Raw genomic sequence first — 23,671 nt, 5'->3', positions numbered from 1 at the left:
CCACCTGACATCCACCATTTAGATATTTGTAAATATTAATGAGATCACAGTATCTCTGTCAACAGACAGCCCAAAAATGGGCACAGTGTAGAGTCACAAGTGTAAAGAAGACTACTGCCCTAGGCTAGAGGTGAATGAATGGAGCAGAAGCAAATAAAAATTTTCTTCCGAGATGCCTATGACTATACAAAAAGGTTCCCTGGCCAGAAGCAAAAGATGGAGCTCAGGATGGATTGCTTTACTCACAAGGACAGGATCTGGTAGAGTTTTACTCAGTAACATCATTCTTTTGTGGGAATACGAATTTTCTCAGCCTTCTCTTAGGTAATCATCAACAAATACTCAAACCTACTACTCATATGAATACTTCCATACAGAGAAACATGATGGCACTCAGCAGCACTAGTACTACCTACTAAAATTCTATGTTATCTTCACATCTCAAATCCCTGTCTAAAAGACTATCTTTCCTTTTCCTCTCTCTTTAAGGGAAAAAAAAAAAAAAGGAAAATAGAACTATCAGCTTGTTTGCATAGCTTTGGTGGTTTTTTTTGTTTAAACTTGAAACCAAGACTGCAGCAAAAAGGACGTGACTTAGCACCTGGCAACTGCTGCCAGAGATAAAGCAATGTGCACGGATTTAATGCTTTCTGCCCAGATCCTTTTGCTTTGCACTAGTCTTTCAGTCTGCATTTCTGTTACCTGATTCAAGTTCTTCCCAGGTGGGGTAGTTAAATTGCAGATGACTAAGAATTATGATAGAGATTAAGAAAGCTTCACATACCTTCTGTGGCAAGTCTGATCAGATAATCACGACAGAAGCATACAGCTGCTTTGAACACTGCCTTTCTTTTGGCTCCTTTCAAATTAAGCTTAGGGCTTCAAAACAACTGGCCACAACTTTAACTATCTTGTTTCTTATCACTTGAAGCACATACAATGCAAAATCTCTGCATTTATAAGCACTCTACTATTTATGACTCAGAAACTGAAGCAAAACATTGTAATACTGCTGATTGAGAATGCAATATTAAACAGTAGATGGATTATTTCACTACTGACCTGTGTCAAAAAATCTTTTCCCATCATCTTATGTAGCTCTGTTGGTTGAAGAAAAAAGTTGAGGGGTAGAGGTAAAGTAGGACACAGAAAGGAAAACCCATTCTGAAAATCAGTTTCAAAATCTCAAACTCAGCATTCAATAATGACAATTAATTACTGTTTCCATCTGCCCATTTTCTGTATCTCTATACACAGGTCACTCTTGAAGGAAAAGGAATCTTTCACTTTCTAAATGTCGTGCAACCCATACAATGAAAACAATTCATTACTATTGCTTACACACATATATATGCATATATATGAAGGATGGGCACGGATATATATGATTAGGCATACAAATATAATCTATTATATACTTAATATATAACAGATTTAATATGCATAAACATGTGCCTGCCTCTCATATATGTACGTATGATGCACACACTTTTCCTGAGCTAAGCCATTTTATGCCAACTTTAAGTTGTGAACAAGTCTCTACAGTCATAAACCACTGAAATACAAGTTTATATTGGAAACGCTTAGGCACCCTTAACTATAATAATGCTAGTAGACTCTGTAGTAACTCTAATCCTAGAATTTAATAACATGCAGTTACTATTCTACAGTAGCACTAAAAGAGCCCCATTAACCCTACAGTTATTAGAAGAAGAAAAAGCATTTTTTGTAGCTAAAGCCAAGAAAGAGGGACGGAAACGAGGGAATTACTTTATGTTTCAAAACTTAAGACTTCAGTTTATAGTAATGGGAATTCTTATGTGCTTTATTCTATAAAATTTAATGTTTATTTTGCTCATTTAAGTAAGTGTACCTCTATAGAAGAGATAGTTTTAAGAATATTTATTTATTTAATATATTTAATAAATATATGTATTTTTTTAGTTCTTTTCTAATCACAGTGAAGGTCCTACCTCTTCAATAAACTCACGATATAAATTTCACTGGCCAAGAGCCCTTTAACAACTCCTATGCCATACAGAAAATCAAACAAGTGATTTTTAAACTCCTAAAATGATATTCCTTATTCATCTCACAAAACTAAAAACGATAATTATTTAGTATATTTGAAGCACAAATAATTTCACATGTTCTAAAAAAAAATAAATTCCCCTTGTGTTTTCATTTTGGTTACCAATCTGTGACTGAGATGTATCTTCCTTTGGTGCTATCCAAGAAGTGAAGCATCTTGACAGAGGTAAATATTGTACTTTGTCTTCTGAAAGCTCTTTAAAAAAACAGTTCTGCAGAAATGCAAAAGACATGCCAAAAAAAAAAAGCTTTTGCTATTGGAAGGAAAACAATATAGAGTATTGGATAGATGTTACATTGAGATACCACACTGAAGAAAAGGACACATTGTCTGAACTGTGATGGTTACATGAGCTATTTGAATATTTAGGGATTAAGTGTAAAAGAATCTATTGCTGTAGCACTATAAGAAGCATGGTGAAAAAAGCAAGTAACCTTCTACTCTTCATAGCCTCAAATGCTATTTAATGATCCTGTCAGACTATGAAACACAAGGCCAAGAGGGAAAAAAAATTAAAAGCAACTTGTGTATATTGGGTTTAAGTGTGTATCAGTGTGGTTCCAAGCACTTAGGAAAAAAAAAAAAGAGTATGGTTTCCAGATGACTGGGTGCTCAACCACTTTGAAAAAAACACAAACCAAACATACTACCATATTTAAAATACGTAGATGTCCCAAAAATTTTAGAATCAAAACTTCCCCTACCACAATTCTCATGTCTTACACCTAAAGTGTGTGGAGTTGTCAGAATATCAATTGCCTTTTGTTTTCACAGCGTTGTAGGACATAGTGCAAAATAATTTGGTTGTTAGGTGGTGGGAGGAGGTAAATAATAATAACAAAAAGATTATTTGCAGCAGGTAACTTCTACATCCCACTTTATGACAGTCCAAATGTTTAATGCTTTATTCTCTTTTCTCACTATGCTGCAGCAGTCATACATAGGTGAAGTCAGTGAAGATGCCAACATAAAAACAGATAGTATCTTAGTATCTGGCTTAAGAAACAACCAAACATAAAACTTATAATGTTTCTTAAAAAAGTAGCTGCTTTTGCATGGAGGTTGGACTGGATTATCTCTAGAGGTCCCTTCCAACTCTACCATTCTATGATTCTGTGATTTTCCAGTGCCATTTAAAGCACATGAAAGCCTATTTGCCAAATTAAAATTAAAAGACTCTATTTTGAAAGTACTTATTTTCAAGAAATGATAGACAAAAAGAGAGGTATTGAAGGCAAGAAATCTCTTTGCTTTGTTAATCTTTTAAATGTCATTCTGAAGGCAAAAAAAGGAAATGCTCTTAGGAAAAACCAATCTTATTTTGGACATTTGTTTAAAATAACAATATTTCTCCAACTGTAGTAATTTTATAAAACAATAAAAAACAAATTTTGTTTTCCATCAAAAAATGAACTTACTTTATTATCTTTACAGCATTACACTCAAAAGAACATCTGTCAAGAGTTAATAGACCAACAAGGCAGCTCAGCACATTAGTAAGGAAATATACTGCACCTGAAGTACTCCAAATCCTGTTTTGATCTCAAAATGACAACTGGATGAAGGACTGTGATTGCAGTGGTAGTAAATTACTCCAGCTAAGCGCCAGAAAATGTTCTCAACGTCGAAATAACACTAAATTTATATGCATTTTTTTTACAGTCACATACTCTGAATTACTGCTATCACAGCTAAGATTCCAACTAGGATGAATTCTGGATGGCTTTCTCTCCTTGAAATAGCAGAGCAGTGCTCCAGCAAAAGAAAAAATTACTAAATTGTTACCCTACCAGCAGATGAATGTTAGCTTCATTAAAATGCTAATTAAATACTATAGTACTAAAAAACAAAACAAACTTCCTGGGAAAAGTGGCAAATTTGAGGAAGGAAAGACCAAAGCAAAAAAAAATATGCCTAGATGCCTGGAAAACAGATCCAAGACATGAACTGAACTCAAAACTGACCCTAGGTTTTAGCCCATATAGTGTACAGTGAATTTTGAATATTGTATCATCCAGAATTGATTGTTTTTCTGATAGTAACACCAAACCCAACATTTTAAGTAGACGTCCAGGTTCTCCTCTCTTTCAAATAAAGCTCACCATCTAGTAGCACTTTTTCCCTTCTCTGTTCCTCAAGGCAAATCTCTGGAGTCCCTTTGCTAAACAAACACATGCTGAATTACTACTTGGAGCAGCATCGCAATAGAGCATGTAATGCTAGCAAACATGTCAAAGGTCTACCAAAACAGCTACAATTCAAAAACAGCTTAATGTACACCAAATTAAATCTTTATAACTATGGTAGTTTTTGTACCATAGACACCTCTGATTTCAATGTTTACTTATTTGTGCAGGATTTACAAAATACACGAGTTTCCAACAAAAGAAAATGACAGCTGGAAAAACTGGCTCTGGAAAAAAAAATGTTAATTTGTACCTATTGTTAAAGAACTCAGCATGGGTGGTCATCTAAAGCAGGACAAATATGCAAAACCTAGTGTTTATGGTCAGTTCTGTTTTATCATATCTGTTTGCAACGATGAATGGATTTCATGTTATTTTCATCCAAATATCTTGCCTGATTTCTCATCTCAGAGGCCTAAGACGGACTAACACAATTTCCTCACAGGTGAACTCCACAACAGATTTCAAACTCCAAAGTCTGTTTTAAAAAAACCCAACACAGCATATATGCCAAAGCATAACTGCTTGCAAATATTTCCAAGAAATTTAAGTTCAATAGCTTTCTCTTTTTCTTTAAATTCAAGTCCCATTAAAAAAACTTCCCACATTAAATCAAATATCACTTATGTTTAACCAAGTCATGATCCTGCCAACAAATATATAAGTAAAGTTGCAAGCATGGCTTTCGAATGAGAAGGACTTTTGTACGTAAATCTGAGGGAATGAAAACCATTTGCAGGATAAGGCATCAAAATCTCAGGAAATTTGCAGTCTCTCATTAAAAATAAATACGTATCAAAATACAAAAACACCACAATCACAAGCAAACAAGTATGCACCATGAATCAAAAGTAAGTTTTAAAAAAAAACCCAGTTTTTCTTTCTCCAAACATCATATTTGTACTTTTCATGTTATTTTTTTGTACATGGTTGTTTCTGTCTGGATAAACAATTAGTGACATTAAAAAACAAACTAAGGAGAATTCACATTTAAGGACTACTCTTGCAAGTATTTTGTCAAATCAACACAACTGAAAATGTTGTGCAAAATTGACAAACAGTCAACAGTTCTACAAGACTCAACAATACTAAAGACTCACATTTATGTTTGACACCTGGCTGTTTTCCAATAATCCTAGCTGATTTTACTATAGATTTAGTTGTCATTGGGAAAATGCAGACATAGATAAATGGTAGCTACAGACAAACAGATCAAAGAGGCTGTTTAAGTTGCTTTTTTTTTTTCTTTTTTCTTTTTTACTCTATCTTCAGTTTAAAAAGTTAATAACCTTAGTGACACGTCCTGGAAAGACTCAAGAGTTCTGCTGATATACCGTGTTTTGAAGAAAGGGATATTCTTTCCTCTTAAAATACCAAAGACCATTTACATGAGCGTGACTAAGATCTTTATAAATAGGAACTGAAAGCTGGATTGCTAAATCCATATTTAGCTAGCTATGTAAGTTGACCTGATTTACAAATATGCCAAGTATCCTCTATGTTTCTGTCATCCAACATCATTTAGGTTTCAAGGCACACATCATTTTCCAGCACACTTGAAAATAAGGCCACTAATTTTAGAGTCTAAATAGGGTTCAAATAACCTAACACTGGGATCCTATTTTGAAAATGTCAGTATCTTGCTCAGAAAATCTTTGGCTTCATTTACTTGCTAGCTTTGCTGGGCAAAATTGCTTTAAGAACAGTCAAACTAGATAAGACCAGAAGTCGATCTGTCCCATTATTTTGTCTTCAGCAGCTACTGAAAAACTAAGGAAAAACTAAGAGCATGGTGCATACCAAGGGACACTTTTCTCATCGTACTCTTCTAGTTCCCAGCAATATGTGAGGTGACTGAGCGTTATGGACACATTGTGCTTGTCTCAGAATTCCTCCTTATGCTAGCACTAACTATAAAAGCAGTACATCAAAAGTACATTAATTCAAACAGAAAAAAAAAGGGCAGTAATCTGTTATTTGAACTACATATGCTGGAAATTGAAGACTGCTGCTTCCAAAAAAGTACTCCAAATCAATGCAAACAAAAGCTTACAACCCCAAGGGGAGCCCATTTGCTGTGAAGAAGTAGAAAGATGGTATTCACTTTCTAATGCCACAGAAACACAAGAGACTGGTTTGACTGTCAAAGGTTTTCAATGGTTATCCAAGAAAAAAAAAAATTTCCACAGGGAAAATAAACCCAAAATTTTATTTTTTAAAAAAGAGGACTTAAGCAATTAATCACTGGAAGAGAAGTCAAGGTCTCAGGCATAGGCTCAAGTGGCACAGAAAGATTTGAAGAGCAGTAACAACTAACACACAAACTCTTTCAGTCAGTGTTATTCACATAAATTAACTACTGTGGCACATGAGAGCATTAGCAACTGTGCTATTTAAATGTCAGTTTGGTTGACAATTTCTCAGAGAGTAGCATGTCATCATCAACAGCACCAAAACATTGTGCTACTTTTAATCTCCTGCTTTTAAACTCTTAGCTCTCAGAGCAGAGGAATTATGCACATCTTTCAGCATAGTGTGAGATCAGGGATCTCATCCCTCAATAAAGAGCTCAGAGTCTCTGTAGTCTGATACTGTCGTGTCCCTACTCCTTTTCCTATGCTCCCTTCTGCTAGAGGGAGAACTTAAAATCAGATAATTGAGTGTTGTTAAGTGTTCACAAAATTATCAGAATTCTACAGAAAGCACTGAATCTCTGTTTTTAAGCTATTTAAATTTGATCCACAATGCCTTATTCATTTAATTTATGTACAGTTTAATATAATATTACCAACAAAGACATCTATGCCACATTCTTCTTTTACTGGCATAAGTTTGAGAGAAACTATATTGACTCACTTGAACTAAAATAGTGTAAAACCAAGCGAGTGCAAAAATAAGGCCTCCAGCTTAAAAGATCTACAGGAGGTAAGAGGGTATGACTGCCCTCTTATGACTGTCAAGATCTTGTTTCATACAAAAGTCCACAGCAAACTAAAAAATGCAGGAACAGATGTATAGAGAACGACAGTAAAATGAATATGTTTTCAACTAAAGTTTTTCTCCAAAAGCATTTGTCAGACTTCAAGAGAAATAGAGCTGATTCACAGTAGTAACTACCGGAATAGATAGCTTAATTAGGTCATTCTGTGCAAGAACTATGACCATTTCACGTCAGTCTAAAATGTTTGGGTAGCATCCCCCTTAAGGAGAGGAAAGCATTTGGGGATATAAAAAACCACAATAAGTATCAGTTAATGAAGAACAGACAAAGAAAAGTGCCAAACGTTGTTAAGGTCCTGATACTTCAGATAATGACTAAAATTTATGATTGTTTCCTTCCCTGGCAGACCAGAGTACAATCTGAATTCTCAAAACAACAGCCTCTTTGTACTGGCATGCTGTGTTATATTTATACTCCTACAGATAGACTATAAGATTAAAAAAGTACTACAGCACCCTTTTTAACCCAAGATAATAGTTAACTTTTTTTTAATGTGGGTTTGGATATGGTTTTGCTTGTTCTTAACTGAAGTCATTTAGGTAATTATCACTGTATGCCCAAGAATTAACCATTTGAGTAGCTTGCTATCTACCTAGAAGCCTTTTTGAAAAATCACACAAAACAAGAACAAACAAGTTGTTATAAATCACTTAATTTCCTTTGCTGTCCAAACACATCTTGACTTTTAAGCAGTTCAATTATTTCTTTGTTTCAATTTTGAAAAATGTGAAAGTGCTTGGCTTGATGAACTGTTAAATGAAAAGGACCAGGAAGTATGCACACACTTTCTTTCATCCTTCACTTATATTCAATGCTAGAAGCATAGGGGAAATATAAGCATAGGTTTTTCTCATCTCCTTCACAAAGAAGGCACAATTATAATATTCTGAGCATGCAGTCTCAACTCAGATAACTACAGATGGTTTTGCAAAAGAATACCCTGCAGGCACCTTTCCCATGTAAATTCTGGGGAAGGTACATGCAGGGGAAGCTCTGACAACTTCCAAAGAGCAGTAGTGTATCAACAACTGAATCTTGAAGACTTTTCCTACTGCATGCTGTCATCTTGGTCTAGACATCTCTCTACCCTTCCTCTTTCATTTTGTACTACTCCTATGTCCTGCTGCTCATGGATCCACTAATCACTGCTCTTATCACACAGATAATGCAGTGATGATCCATAAGGATCTGTGTCCTTTTAGTATCATGCCTTTGAAGTCAGAGAAAACTGCTCCGTAGCTCTATCGATTTCATATGGCTTCAAGAACATGGTACAAAAGATCACATGTACCTCCAAATCAAACCACTATGTAAAGCATCAGAGAATAGAGTCTGTGGTAGATGCCTAAGGCAATCAGGACTCACATAAGTTTCTTGATACAGTTCATTGAGTGAAGAGCTATTCACTGAAAACTCAGTAACCAGTACAAGGTATATACAAAGCTAGGGGATCTATATGACAGAGAAGGGTTAATGAATACTTCTGTTTCAAATTTTATAGATCTTCATTTTTAAAGAAAGTAAACTTTTATCCTTTTATTTTTAACCTTAAGAAGGACTGCAAGAGGAAAGTTGTACAACAAATGTAAGTAATAAGGAAAAAAATATGTAGCATGAAACAAGATGTTTCCATATTTGGTTAATTATACAGTTTCTAAAATGAATTAAACTTCTGGTTCATCTAAGTACTTGGACTGGCAATTTGGGTAATTTGTTGAAGTTGCTTCAGATATCAAACCTACTCAACAACTGCCCCAAGAGCTTCAAAATACAAAACCAACAGTCTGGGAATACATCTTTCCTCTCAGTCTCCATCCTTCTGAGAGCTCTTCCTTTAATTATTTCCCTGAAAGAATTCATCTGCCTAAATGAATCCACTCTATTGTCGGCACTAGACAGTGAATAAAAACAGTGTTTCATTCTCTGCAATTACAAACACTTTCTCATTATCAACTTTAAAATTCATATTTATATATAGACATTATATAAATATAAAAAATATAATTGTATATTATATACAGAAATATCTTTTACAAGAAAAATAAAAAGTAAATTGGGAATTTCAATTGCTAGGCATTGCCTTACCTAAAAAGACCTAAATTCTGTTGTCATTGTATGACTGGAAATTACAGTGTAAATCCAAAAATATTTTATTAAACTTTTTATTCTCCACAATTCCATGAAAACTTGACAATAAAATCCTTAGTTAGTCTTACTCAGCTTCCAAAGATCAGTGTTTGATCAGTGTTTGATCAGTGTTTGACATAAGCCTCACAAGAGGCTTATGAAAAAACTGTATCTGGATTTTCATACGCTCTTGTTTTGTAAAGACGTAATGGTAAAATCAACACCAAAAGAAAATGTGACAAAATGATAGCAGAATGAAGTATTTAAAATCAATACAACCAATGAAAGAACTTCAGCTTGGTACAATTCTGACATATACGTCTAATGAGCTTGTACTTTCCTCCCTTGAGACCTATCAAAACAAAGATTAAAGATCACAGCTCAAGGGATGCAAAACAAACCTACCCACACAAAGACAGAACTAGAGTATTGAGTTTGATTTAAGAAAAATAGCACAGCAAATTTATATTGATAGCAATTTGAAACTGTTAACTAGCTGATAAAAAAAAGAGTCTAACAAAATACAGAAAATTAGATACTAAGGAGTTTCTTTACCTAGCCATTCCCAGGCTGGAAAAATTGGAAGGAACGATCAAAACATCAAGTCTGGTAAAGGGATGGGTACCCAGTGTGGAGTAAGCAGCTGAGAGGCACTGAGGAATTAGTTGAAGTAAGTGTTCTTCGCAGCACTCCGTAAGGCACCAGGGAGCAAAGACTCTGTAAGGAATGACTGCCTGCAACCTGGCAGCGGGATTTTGGAAACGGCAAGGATATTCCACATGACCACAGATTTCCTCATCATATCTGACAATAACAGATAAAATAAAATACAAGTAATTTAATGTCATATCAGAAATGTGAGAAATGTGCACAATTGATCCCTCTAAGCAAGGATATTCTCTACATATTAGAATGACAAGAGTTCACATAAAAAACAGTATTCTCACACCGTTTACACTGGTGCGTCACTGTGAAAACACTCATTACTACATGTCTGAGTAGAATCGATATAGTTACTCATAACCAAAACCAAATACCCTACACAAAAAGAACAAGTATTCAAAGAAATCAAAACAAGTATTTAAAGTGTACATTAAAAAAAACCCAACTAAGAAACAACACAAAAAAACTTATTTATTCAGAGAATCCCTATTCAAACTTGACTACAAAAACATTTCATACGTATTAACACAGACATATTAAGTGCAATTAGACTGAAACTCCAAGTAGGCTTTTCTCCTGTTGTTATTACTAAAAACTCTCCAGGAAATTCTACCAATTTTCCTTAAGTTAAAAAAAATCCAAAACCAACAACAGTATATATCAATGCAGACATCTGAAAATATCACATTAGGATCAAGATTATTTTACATTACTTTTACAGGACATTCAGAGCTGTAGCTGGAAGGAACAAGGGGTAAATTGAATCCTTCCCAAACACTGAGTCATATATCATCACAGTAATTATCTGCACAAACAGACCCATGTCTAGGCAGAAATCAGCTTCATGTTTTAACCTGTTAGTCTGCCTTCTCTAAAAAGCAGAGCCTCTCCTTTGTTTGAGGTATCAACTTAAGGAAGCTGGTTCTACTATGGTTGGACAGGAAAAGCACCTAGCTTTGCCCAAAGATTTTATATTTGGAAGATCATGCTCCAGCTGAATGCTGACACACACACAAAAAAGGTAATATGTAGAAAAAGACTACATTTTGCTGAAGTGTCACCAATTCAGCACACTACATAACTCTTTTAAGCTATTAAAATGATTACACATGCAAATAAACTGCATCCATCAGTCTGCTACTGGGGTTACCTAGTCTTAATGACTAAACTAAGTCACTAGTGTCTGCTGTGCTAACTCCAAATAAAGATTAACTGGATATAAGAGTAGATTTTTAAGGACAGAAAAGGACTCTTATGTCCTAACAAACTGCAAAACAATTTTGTACACTTAGGCTCTCTGTTTTTTTGTCTATACACAGACTCCACACACTTGCAGAGGGCTTTTGGAGGGGGTTTGGTCAGTTTTCTTTCCAAAACACTGTCATGGTTTGTCATAACAGTCATTTCTGGTATGGGAGAAGGGGCTGTAAAGATGGCTCCTGTAGAAGTTGCCTGAAACTCTCCCCAGCTCTGAGCCAGACCCACATCTGAGGCTGAGCCAATTAGACACCTCCAAGATCACTTTTTAAGAAGCAGCCGTAAGAGGAGAGCTCTTCCTGCTCCTTCTTCTTTCTTCTTTTCAGGCTGGTGGTGGTACAAGGAGTGGGAAGAGAGAGAGAAGCAACCACGCATACTCCAAGGTCAGTGAGGGAAGAGAGGAGGAGGTGTGCTGGAGCAGAGATTCCCCTGCATCCTGCTGAGAGGACTGGTGAAGCAGAGATTCATTTGCATTTTGCTAAAGTCCTCACATCAGTGGCAGAGATTCATTTTGCTAAAGCAGACCCCATGCCAGGGGCAGTGACTCACTTTGGTAAAGACCCTGAGCCAGGGGCAGTGATTCTCTTCATTAAAGACCCTATGCCAAGGGCAGTGACTATGGCCAGAGCAGGCGCAGTTCACGGGAGCTGGAACTGTGTGGAAGAACCCACGTCAGAGAAGTTCATTTACACTATGGCCAGAGGAGGCCATGTCCATGGAAAGGACCACATATGCACAGAGGTTGTAACTGTGGGGAAGAACCCATGACAAAGAAGCTCATTAAATTTATGCCCAGAAGCGGCTGTGTCCCAAGGGAGGGACCCTGTATCTGCAGAAGCTGCAACTGTGGAGAAGAATCCACGCCAGAGATATTCACTAAGGACTGAGTCTCGTGTGAGGGACTCTGTATTGGCAGAAGGTACAGCTGCTGGGAACAACTCACACCAGAGAAGTTCCTTAAAGACTGTGTCCCGGGGGAGGAACCCCGTATCACAGCAGGGGAAGAATGCCAGGAGTCATCCTCATCTGAGAAGAGAGAAGCGGCAGAGACCATCTGTGAGAGACTGATCAGTGAACTGGGCCTGGGAAGAAAGGAGGGATGGGGGAGGGAGATCTTAAAGTGCTCGTTGTATTTTCTCAATCATCTTACTCCCTTTTTGCTTTTATTCCATTCTGTTTCTTGTAGGTAGGAGAATAAACTTTCCTACTTTCCTCTCTAAGTCGAGCACTGGAGTCTGTTTTGCCCAGAACCGTAATTGGCAGTGAGCCCTCCCTGCCCTTGTCTCAATCCACAACAACCTTGCTTATCTTTTTTCCTCCCATCTCGCTGGAGCCTCTGCCATCCTAACAAGGGTGGGGGTGAATGGGGGCACCGAGTGAGAGACTGTCATGGTGCTTCTTTGCTGGCTGGGCCAAACCATGGCACACATTAGTTCTGTTTCTTCCACTGTCACTAACTCAACCGCTGCAAGTCTATCACACTACCTGTGTCAATTAGTTCATCCAGTGACCATTACAGATTGACTCGTAACAATGACCATCACAATGACTAAAGTTTGCACTAATTTTTGCTTTTAAAGGTACAAAAATATTTCACTTTTTTCAGAAGTTTTACCAAAAAAATGGAAGCTTTTACTTATTTTGTCAAGACTCTGTCAGAATAATATTTTTCACCAAATAAAACTAAACATGCTGTACATTGGAGAGGGATATACAGTGAACATCTGCAGTGTATTTCTGTAGAGGTAGTCATATTACAAACACAAATAGTAGAGAAATAAACACAAAACAGTTTCTAGAAGTTTATTTTTAAAAACTCTCTTTTAAAGAATAGGTATGACTTACTGATTTTAGGTAAAATATAAAAACTCTCATTCTCAAGATTTACTAGAATCTTTTTAAACCAAGATTAGCCAATCAGAAATCCTTAATCAGTTCCCAAGTTCAAAACTCTCACTTGTTTACCAAAATGGTGAGGACTTCCACTGTCTTAAAACAGCAAACATTGCTTTGGCTAAGTTTCTAATTGCTGTAGTGGGTCTGGGATGGTAGTGATTTTCCACAGCAGCTCCTGCAGTGCTGTGCTTACTGTTGGTATCAATATTATGACTACCGCTTGCACAACATCAGGGCTGTCCCTCCAGCATTCCTTCCCCCACCTTCACCAATAGCTGTGGGTGGGCATGATCTTGGGAGGGACTATGGCCAGGACAGCTGACCCAGGATGACCAAGGAGATATTCCATCCATATGACGTCAGCTCAGTAATATAAACTGGGGGAGAGGAGCAGGAAGGGGAGGCGAGATTCATTTCTGGCCTTCCCAAAGCAACCGCTATGCGTACTGAAGCCCTGCTTCTCGGGAGGTGGCCGGACATCGCTGCTGATGGGAAGTAGAGAGTAACAGCTTATCTGCTTCTGCTTTGCTTCCCGCGCGCGCGGCTTTGCTGCTTATTTATTAAACTGCTTTTATCTCAACCCACGAGACTCCCATCTTATTTTCTCCCCTTCCCTGGCTTGCTGAGGAGGGGAGATAAAGCGGTGGGGTGGGCACCTGGCATCCAGCCAGGCTCAAACTACCACAATTGCATAACAGAAAAAAGGTACTTATGGCTTGACTAACTTGATCACTTTCTCCAACAAAACAACATTTTCTCTTTATATGCGAAGAGCTGCAGATTTTGTGTGCCTGGACTTCAGCAAAACATTCACAGCAGTTTCCCTCTGCCTTCTCCAGAGAAACTGAGAAGGCATAGGCTGGATAGATGCTCTGCAAGATGGAAGGAAATTTACTCATATGCCATACTCAGAGTAGTGATCAACATTTTCCAGTCAGGCTGGCAGCCTGTCACAAAGCAGGTGCCCCAGAAATCCATACTAGCCCCCATGCTATTCAACATCTTCACAAATGTCCTGGATGATGGGATTGAAAGCACCCTCACGAGGTTTGCTGGTGAGACCAAACTGCGTGGTGAGGAGAGCCACCTTACAGAGAGACCCGGACAGGCTGTGAGTGTGGGATATCAAGAACACTGAAGTTCAATAAGGACAAGTGCGAAGTCCTGCTTCTGGGATGACATAACCAAAGAGCCCAGCACAGGTTATGATTTGTGTTCATGGGGAGCAGCTGTGCTGAAAGGGACCCAGGATTTCTGGTAAACAAGAAGCTGAACATGAGTCAGCTGTGCACTGCTGCAGCAACCAGATCCTAGGCTGCAGCCACAGGATCTGCATCCCTAGCAGAGACAGATGTGATCAGTACATGTCACCCCAGTCAAACCACTGTCCAGGCCAGCTCTAACTGTGGGATAAGAATGGACTGGAAAATAAAATCAAGTGAGCTGGCAATATTGTAGTAGAGGGTATTAGGTATCCAGAATGGGCCAAGTCTAGTACCATAAAAGATCTGACAGTCAAGCATTGTAACAAACAAGGGATGACCTGGTATTGCTTCAACAGGGCATCAAGAGACTCAGGATGTAGGATGCAAATCCAAAGGACAGTAGGATTTATTAACCCTATTGCTCACTAAGAAGCTTGTTTTTCACATCAAAAGAATCTCACTCTTACCCATGAAATAATGCCTTTGGAATTATTTTCCTATCAAGATTATTCGGTTCAGATTAAACAAGTTCTGTTTTGATTCCTGTACTAATACAACTCATTTTCCCATTCCACAGCATAAATGAAAATGCTTTGTGTATTTCATTTGTCACCAATATTCTAAAGACCAACCTGAAATCAGTTTGTGAAGATGGCAAGGAAAACTCAATGTTTTTCTGGAGAGCAGTTGTCAAGGACTGCTGTTTAACTTCCTGCCAGCATCCCACAGCAATAGTGAAGGTGGATGCTGGCATTGGCATAGTCACATAGTAGTACCAGCTCAAGATACCTGTAAATAAAAAGAATATTTATTCATACTCATAATTCATAATCCACATTCAGTACTTGACATTTTATGTACTTGAGACTTTGGGTCAAACCTCCTACTTTGCATCCTAGTGTTTTTTAATGAGGAAACATACAGGAGCAGTCAGACATACAGGAGCAGTCATATCTAACCACCATTGATTTAGTACTTACTTACATCTGAAACTTTATCAGTTAATGTCTTTATCTATAAATACATCATCTGTAAGTGGGATGTTATTAATGCAATTTAACATGATTGTACTGTTACTGCCAAAGAATTGCATCAGATGTGAAATGTAATAGCACCTTTAGATCCACACACAAAAAGATTAATATGTAACTCTTTCAATCCTGTATCAAACATCTTATGGGTTTGTCTTAACTGTATTATCTCACATAGAACAAAACCTTGTCTTTTGTTCTGGACAGTACCAAACTGCTAAGTAAGTTCTAACAAACAACACTACTCCTTGTAATTTGGACCTGACAGTCTAAGATACATGATGTACCAACCAGGCAGTGAGAAATCAAAGCTTTGAATCAGATGAGATATTGCCTAAATTTGGTCATGATTATCCAAGAGCTGCTCAAACAAGATTATAGGGTCTATTAGAAGGTAAAAAATGGTAAGTCTTAATTATTATAGGAACACAGTGCTGTAAGAGGAGGATCATGGTATAAGAATGATTGTATCCATGCTTAGATAAACTGGAGGATGTTTTAGGACAGTATATTTTTAATTTCTCTGTATGTTGCTTAGGCTTTCTGTTTGTCTCTTTAAAACAGGTATAGCTTAAAGGTCACATGCAAGTACTTATTTATAGTCACAAATACAGTTATTACACCATACTAATAGGTTAATTACTCTTGGAAATAGCCCAGCCTGAACTACAACCTGCTGAATCATGTGCAAATAACTGTAGCTGTGGCAACTATAGAAACAAACAAACTTCAGTTATTTTAAGAGAACATTAATACTTGTCCTTTTGCAATAGTATTCTGACCAGGGCTACGTAACACTATCAAAAGGGGGGGGGGAAAAAAAGGAAAAAAAACAATACAGTGAAGGACACAAGGTACAGAGCAAAGGAAATAACTGCAGCAAAGTACCTCTAGGTTTCCTACCATAATGACCACAGAAGCTCAAGCTGTCCAAAGAAAGGGTAAGCAAAATAATCTTTTTGCTTAGCCTTGGAAAAGGCAGATAAAGTCTCTGCCTCTTATATGCACTAGCAACAACTAACACTCCATCACTCCATTTCACTTTTAGCAACTTTCACCACTACCATCAAAATCATTTTGTCTGTATTGTCAGGCGCAATATCAAATAGCATTTTTTAAATATCAAACTCCTTGTGAGAGTGTCATTGATATAAACTGAGCTAGAGCCTCAAGCCTGACAACAGTGAAATTAAATAGGAAATTTACTATTGACTTATATGCATCCAAGAGAAGGCCCAGAGATAGTCTACAATACTGCACTTCGTGTAGCATCTGTTACATTTAAAGCATTATAAGACACTCCATGCAGCTATGTAATTTGTAAAACAGTAAGAGTTAAATGATGGCAGAAGAGGAGTGAAAATTTGAGGAATTGTAATGGAAAAACTGTAATGTGTTTTGAACTGAGTTCTGAAACAAGTATGGAAGCCAGAAGGCAGTCACACAAAAGTGTTCCAGGTGGCAGGAGGTATAAAGGAAAAGGCTCTCAAAATAGTGAGGAGGTTGTATAAAAAGTGTCTGCCTGTGCTATGTAAAGGGAGCAGAGAGGATTACAGTGAGAAATAAGTTCAGCAAGACAGGCTAGAACAACTAAGACCACCGAATTTTTTCAGAAAACAAAAGTAATTTAAACAGTAGGTAAAAATGAATGTGGAATCAGTTTAGCAGTCCAGAAAGAACAACAGCATGCACTGCATTCAGAGAACATGCACTGCATTTACATGAACTAGCAATGAAGATACGCTATTCAGAGCTGGAGCAAAACTTGCAAAATGGTGACAGTATCAAAGACTAAGGAAGATAGTTTTTCTTGGTGTTTTCAGATTTCTCTGCATTTGTATTTCCTAAAGAAAAGTAACTAATATACAGATCTTCGTTTGTTTTCCAAGTCCTCAATATTTTGTAGGCATTCTAGAGATCATGTGACAAGATACAGTATTTATACTGTCTTTATACACCTAACTGGGGCTCAATCCATTTCCTTCAGGGCTTTTAGACGCCTTCTATATTCATACTCTAGAACTGTGTAGGATAGCTATATATATTCAGAATAGATATATATTATTTTCTACAGTTCTTTTGTCTTGAGTAACTGAAATAACATGCACTGGTGTGACAAGTGAGTCCTCTCTATAGTGCATTCACTTACCAGTGACAGAAATGGTCATTATGTTGGTAACACTCCTCTACAGCAAGCACCACAAAGTACTGTTTCAAACAGAGTCTAATACTCATTTATTTTCTGCCTTCTCTCACTGCTGATAAGATGTCTCCAAGCCTGCCCTTTTCTTTCTTAACTCCATTACTTTCTTTAACTTTCTTCAGTAGGCTTTGTTTTATTTTCCTTCATCTGTAACCTCAGAGCTATCCCAGGGCACATAAGCTCCACTCTACGCCTTTTCCTCTTCTTCCTTCCCCTGGCTGCCCTCTGCTTTCCAGTGGCAACCTTGGAGACAGCACCACTGCTAGGGGTTAAAGAACACAGCGTGGTTGAAATGGGTTGCTTTCCAAAAAAAACTTGTTTTCCAAAAAAAGCTTGCTTTCCAAAACAGGCATTTTGTACCACAAACACATGTTCAAATTAAACAAGGATACCTTGGGAAGAAGATTAGGCTGGGGTTAGCCCATAGGAAAAATGCAAGAAGAACACTCCTGTCCTTTTATTTGTAATGCTTATACCCTCTCCTTACAACCAGACAATTTAAAAGCAAGCATATCCTACATCTAATTATTTTAGGGCATTATAATACTTTCAAAATATTTTCTCAACAGGTCATTTTGAACCTTTTTTTTTTCAGTTCTGCAATGCAAATCTATCATGTCATAACTGCATAAACCATGCCACAGCAATCACCTATTCTATGAGGTGTAACTGGAAGACATCCCATGCAAAATTTAGGACTACATTTAACAAGGGCAGGAAATCTATTTATAATTGTGCTGAAGAAAAATTTAACGGCCAATTATTTCTTCTACTTGAAACAATAATGATGAACAATGTAATAACTTCCTACAATTTTAATGTATTTAGTTAACCTTTGGAGTCTTGTAGAGTCCATTATAAGTGAAGAAATGCCTGAGTCAGAAGCTGTTCATGTCAGATGCAAGAATATTTGCAAGAATATTAAGAGGATTTTTACTTATTAGTATATTTTCTGTCATATAGTTTGCACTGCCCCAAATACAAACACCACAAATTACAGATGTTCTCCAGGATTTACTAAAAAAACCCACAAAACTCCTCTGCCTCTAGGGAAAAAGAGAGATAGGCTTCACACAGTGTTTGATATACAAAGAAAGAGCTGGCACTAATACGTAAAACTACAGTTATGCCAAAACTAGTTGGCTGGAGCACCAGAATTAAGAACCCTCCAGTTTTCTGAAACTCTTTTTAACTTCTAATGATCTTTCATCTCTCATCTGAAAGCCAGAATTTCCCACAGAGTACCCTCACATTCATGCCAGAGCATTAGTTCAACACTGGCTGAGAGGGATAAGTAGTGTGCAATCAAATCTCAACTACTATGCTCTAATTCATTATATATGTTGGAGATCAATCAACACAAGTACTGGTCTCTTTTGTTTTGCATTGTGAAAGCTGAGAGGAACACAAACAAAAGCAACTGTTGCTGCTGCTAGCTATAAAGCAGCAGCAGTGACTTTTCTAGCACCATATTTCCACTCAATAACAGAACACATGTTCTCGCTGGAATCGGAGACCACAAAACAAGACCAGGACTACAAAATCATACAGTAACTGCACAAAAAACAAGTTAGTTGATTTCACACTTAATGGTTGAATATCTACTTCTTGGTCATGAATCAAAACGTAAATGAATGTAAAGGTGTTTATGACTAGTATATTTGCACCTTCTTTCTGTTACAGTAATATGCTGAAGGAAAGTAAATCTGACAAAGTGTTGAAAAACAAATCCAATGGTTAAATGTCTCATGCTACACACATAGTGCTCCCTGTAAGGCTTCCTTCCAAAGGGCATTGTCAATTACCATCTTTCTGATACATTTTTATTCTCTAAGTATTCCATAAAGAATGCATGGTATTTTGATGCACTCTTAGGTCATACTTCAATCACTACCATTTGTACTTGAGTATGTGACAGTATTTGCAAACATGGCCTCACTTTATATCAAATGACAGGATGTGCCATAGGAGGGAAAATGCAAAAACACCACATACAAGAGGAAGTACATTAATACCAAAACCCACAAATACAAGTTGCAAATGAGGAATCTCTGCATATAAGTACATCTAGCCATGCACTGGATCACAGCATTTGTGCATATAGGGAAGTAAGTCTGTGAAGTAGAATGAAGTTGTTTGTTTAAAAGCACGAAGGTATCTCCCTTGCTTGCTATTCTCTTACTGTCTGCCTGCATACTTCCAATAAATATGGCTTCTGAAGGAAAAAACTATTCAGCTAACTCGTAGTTCCATTCAGAATAAATTCATTCACAAGTACCTGCCAAAATGGTTTCTCAGAAAGAGACAGTATTTTTTAAAATATATGTTCATGTTCCGCCAACTATGTATAATTTTATATGCATCACAGCAACATTATATTGTATGTAAATAATTTGGCAAAGAAAAGTTATTTTTTAACTGAAGCCACCTTGAAAGGCTTTTAGGTGTGTTTTCCAAATGTAAAGACAGAGTTTTAAGTTGGATAAATTCATACACCCTGCATAATTGCCTAACAGCAACATCTATATGTGAGAGTTTATTTAACACTACAGACTATTTCGAATTTTTTACCTCTTAAAAGTCATATCAATTAAACTAATGAATCCATTCTTAATGAATTTAAGAATATAAGTAAAGGCCTCAGATTAGCCCTCCAGTCTTGAGTTCGGTTCTTTTTTAAAAACGTTCCTCATAATATTACATCTTTCCCTTCTTTCCTCTACATCTGTTTTGTAAATTTGTAATATTTTGTAAATTTCAAGTAACTCTCTAACACTGATATGTAACTTTCAACTGTATGTAAGCATCAAGATAATGAAAGTCTTATCTATGAGAGTCTTTAAGTAAGCTACTGGAGCAGAATGCCTACTACTTTTAAAGAAATCCGACAATCCTTGCACGATAAAATAAAAATTAGCATAAATAATTGTGTATGCCACACAGATCCATAAGCAGAACCTTCCGCACTCTTAGGAATTCCATCCTGAGGACACGTGGAAGGAAAACTGTAAGGTCAGAAGTACAGTAAGTGCTCCTGCTCCTTCAGTTCAGTAAAGTTCAGTGCAAAACTGCCATCGTCACATGGCTCCTAAAGGAGACAGCTTTAATCCCACATTTGGTTCTTCCCAGTCCACTTCATACTCTTCACTCAGCACTTCATTAGCACCGTGCAGCTAAAATGAGTAATTTCCTCCCTACTGGCCTCTCCAATAAAAACTTCTTACAGTATTTGTTGCTTTCACAGTGTTCTTAGCAAAGGAAATATACTGTGTTAGCCTTTGGAAATTTGGAAAAAAAAAAATCAAACCAAACCCAAATCCAAAGCAAACAAAATCTTAAGCTGAGACATGAATTACCAAGACAAATTTACCCACTGCAACAACTACAATGATTTAAATAAAAGCCTTTTCTATTCTCCACAGGGTGACAGGGCTGACTTTGGGTGACTAGGTCAGGGTGCTACCAGTAACAACATGGCACCCTGACACCATTCCCATTTTCAACACTAATCAATAGCATTCTTAAAATAGTATTCCCCACAATTAGGTTTTTTATTTATTCAAATAGAAATCTGTAATAGATTTTAAACTAGAATGACAAAACAATGTTAATAAGCAAATTATTCTTTCATGATGTAGCCTTTTAAACTAGTTAATTGGTCTAAGAGAATATAAATTTTAAGTGACCTATGTTAATTTATAATGTCTATAATTTTTCTAAGGTTTATATTTCTAGAAGTTCACAGAAGCATGCCTCTTCCTCTTACTATTTCGGAACACATAGCCACCACTGAGGGATGGACAGACAACTCATCAGCAAGTATTAAACTAAGTCAGAGCTGTTCTCCTAATCTGAAGTTAAAAGCACTCTTGCTTTTTTGATGCTGAGATAGAAAAGTATTGTTTTCCAAGTGAGCTGAGCAGCTCATCATGGCAGTTTTCCACATTTCAACAGCAGAGATACCACTTGAAACAGGCTTCACATATGGCCAAAAATAACCAGACAACTCCATACAAATGGATTAACTGATGGTTCTCAAATCAAGGAGGCTTTCATTCTTTTTTTTCCTTTCAAGCACAAACTTGCCCCTTTCAAGGAGAAGAGACTTTTTCCTCAGAAAAACCCAATTTAAACTTTTTCCTATATGCTACTTTTCATGAGAACTATTTCTACTAGATAGTACTGACCTTGTTAGACAATGTATCTCAAAACTAATGGAAGTGCAGACAGAGGTTTAGAGAATAAAAGTAACACAGAAGAAAAATACTTGCTGGCTTACTGTTGTACAAGGCTCCTTGCTTACTGTTGTACAAGGCATGGTCTACCAATTGCTAAAAAAACCCAAAGACCAGATTCTCAGGGCACTAATTTGACGTTCTTCATCTATTCCATATATTCCAGGAAATAGATATGACACAATGACTGCTTCCAAACATTGGCATGGTGAGCTATACTTGGACTGGAGAACTAAAACTGAAAGTTAATTATCTACCAGGTTGTCAAGAGCTCAATCAGGTATTTAATCTACAAAATATTCAACCGCAAAGTGATTTTAAAAAGGCCAATAATGACAAAGTCTAGGTCGGAAAAAAGTAAAAGGAATAAAATCACAGAAAAAATAAGTAGAAGTAACACAGTGAAATGTAGATGGCTTGAATTCTTACTTAGTTTTCCTGAGGCCTTGAGCAGGTAACTTTCCCATAGAATGACATGGAGATTACATATAGCCATGTAAACGCTGTTAAGGTTAGGAACTTCATTCTTTCAAAAACCATATATTTACTAAGTTACATTTCTAATTATAACAATATTTAAAAGACTTTACTATAGAAAACATATTTCACCTTCTTGAAGCTGGACTGGTTCGGCAGAGTTTTCACCACTCGTTAACACAATAAAGTCTGCAGCTGTTCGGACTGAGGCTTGCCATGTTGACAAGGCAATAGGTGGTTCTTGGCATGGGAAAAGGGCTCTGTTGTTTATTGGCGATCCCGTTGTATAAACACATGGCCTAGATAGAAGGAAAAAAGATTGAAGCTGAAGTTGCAGTCAGAAAGACTGAACTAAATTGTCTGTCAAAAATAAAATCTACTGTTGTACTGAGAGTTGTTTTTTTTAAACTCATCTATGTACGACACGAATCAATCAAAGCACAATCTAAGTCACTGAAGACAGGATGAAGAAAAGCAAGATCGTCACAATAATTTTTACCTCTACTCTCAGGGTTTTCCCTTCTCTTGCTCCTTTATGAGCCTTCCAGACTTATAAAATAGCTCTCATATAAACCCCTAAGCCAAAGCAGGCTTCTAAATATCTTCTGATGCTGCCATTCACCAACATCCACGACACTTCCCTATTGTCATCACTGTAGTGCTTTTATGTTTATTGATATCTTCTTTCCTGGTGGATCATCCAAACTCAGAGCAGTAGATCTAGCCTTGAGACTTCCTTATTCCAAGAGCCAATATGTCTTAACATTTTTACAACTGTTCTTTCAGTAAGGTAACTAGGTCACCTACCTTTCAGAATTTCAACAACAGAGCATATAATAAGAAGAAATTATTTCTTCCCTGTCAGTGTCAGCCTCCTCCCTGCTCTTAACATAGCAACATCCCTTGTAGTACTGCTCTTCTTGCAGTTTCTCTAATCCTCTCCCAGGCAGCCTCTTCATCTACTGCCACTTTCCAAATTCAGCTGCAATATTACATGCCACACAACTTATTAGTAGCTTAGTCACAACAGGAAAGGTAACAAAGCCTTTCATTAACCCCTTCTAGCTTGCTATTGCTGGTGCATAGGTATTCTAATTCTTGTTTTACCTCTTTTGTTGCATTTTGTAGTTTTATCTTAATTTCCAGTATCTTCGCAACACCACCCCTTAACTTAAAATAGCTAAGTTTTCTAATTTAAATTATATAAAACAAATTTAGTAAGATTCTCCAGCTAAAGAAGCTCTCAAAAGCATCACTGCACCACACTGATTTTTTTTTTAAATGATGACATTTAAAGC

At 36.9% G+C, this 23,671-nt stretch overlaps 1 protein-coding gene across 8 annotated transcripts in view; it reads right to left on the bottom strand.

The window, feature by feature from the left end:
* AOPEP (aminopeptidase O (putative)) overlaps window positions 1-23,671 on the bottom strand; it is a 189,674-nt gene that overhangs the window by 145,146 nt on the left and 20,857 nt on the right. For 7 of the 8 annotated variants that reach the window (XR_009820913.1, XM_062019060.1, XM_062019061.1 and 4 more), the window contains exons 4-6: window positions 22,506-22,672; window positions 15,060-15,216; window positions 9,962-10,210 (exon numbers count right to left, since the gene is read on the bottom strand). Coding sequence is in view for 7 of the 8 variants with exons in the window: in XM_062019060.1 (XP_061875044.1) it covers window positions 9,962-10,210; window positions 15,060-15,216; window positions 22,506-22,672 (573 nt within the window). In the remaining variant the exon portion in view is untranslated. The remainder of the gene's footprint in view (window positions 1-9,961; window positions 10,211-15,059; window positions 15,217-22,505; window positions 22,673-23,671) is intronic. The other variant, XM_062019064.1, reaches the window with a different exon arrangement.

This window comes from Colius striatus, chromosome Z (assembly GCF_028858725.1).
Source record: "Colius striatus isolate bColStr4 chromosome Z, bColStr4.1.hap1, whole genome shotgun sequence".
In the NCBI taxonomy this organism is placed as follows: Eukaryota; Metazoa; Chordata; class Aves; order Coliiformes; family Coliidae; genus Colius; species Colius striatus.
Note: the sequence above shows the minus strand (reverse complement) of the source record. Positions and strands in the feature narration are given on the sequence as shown.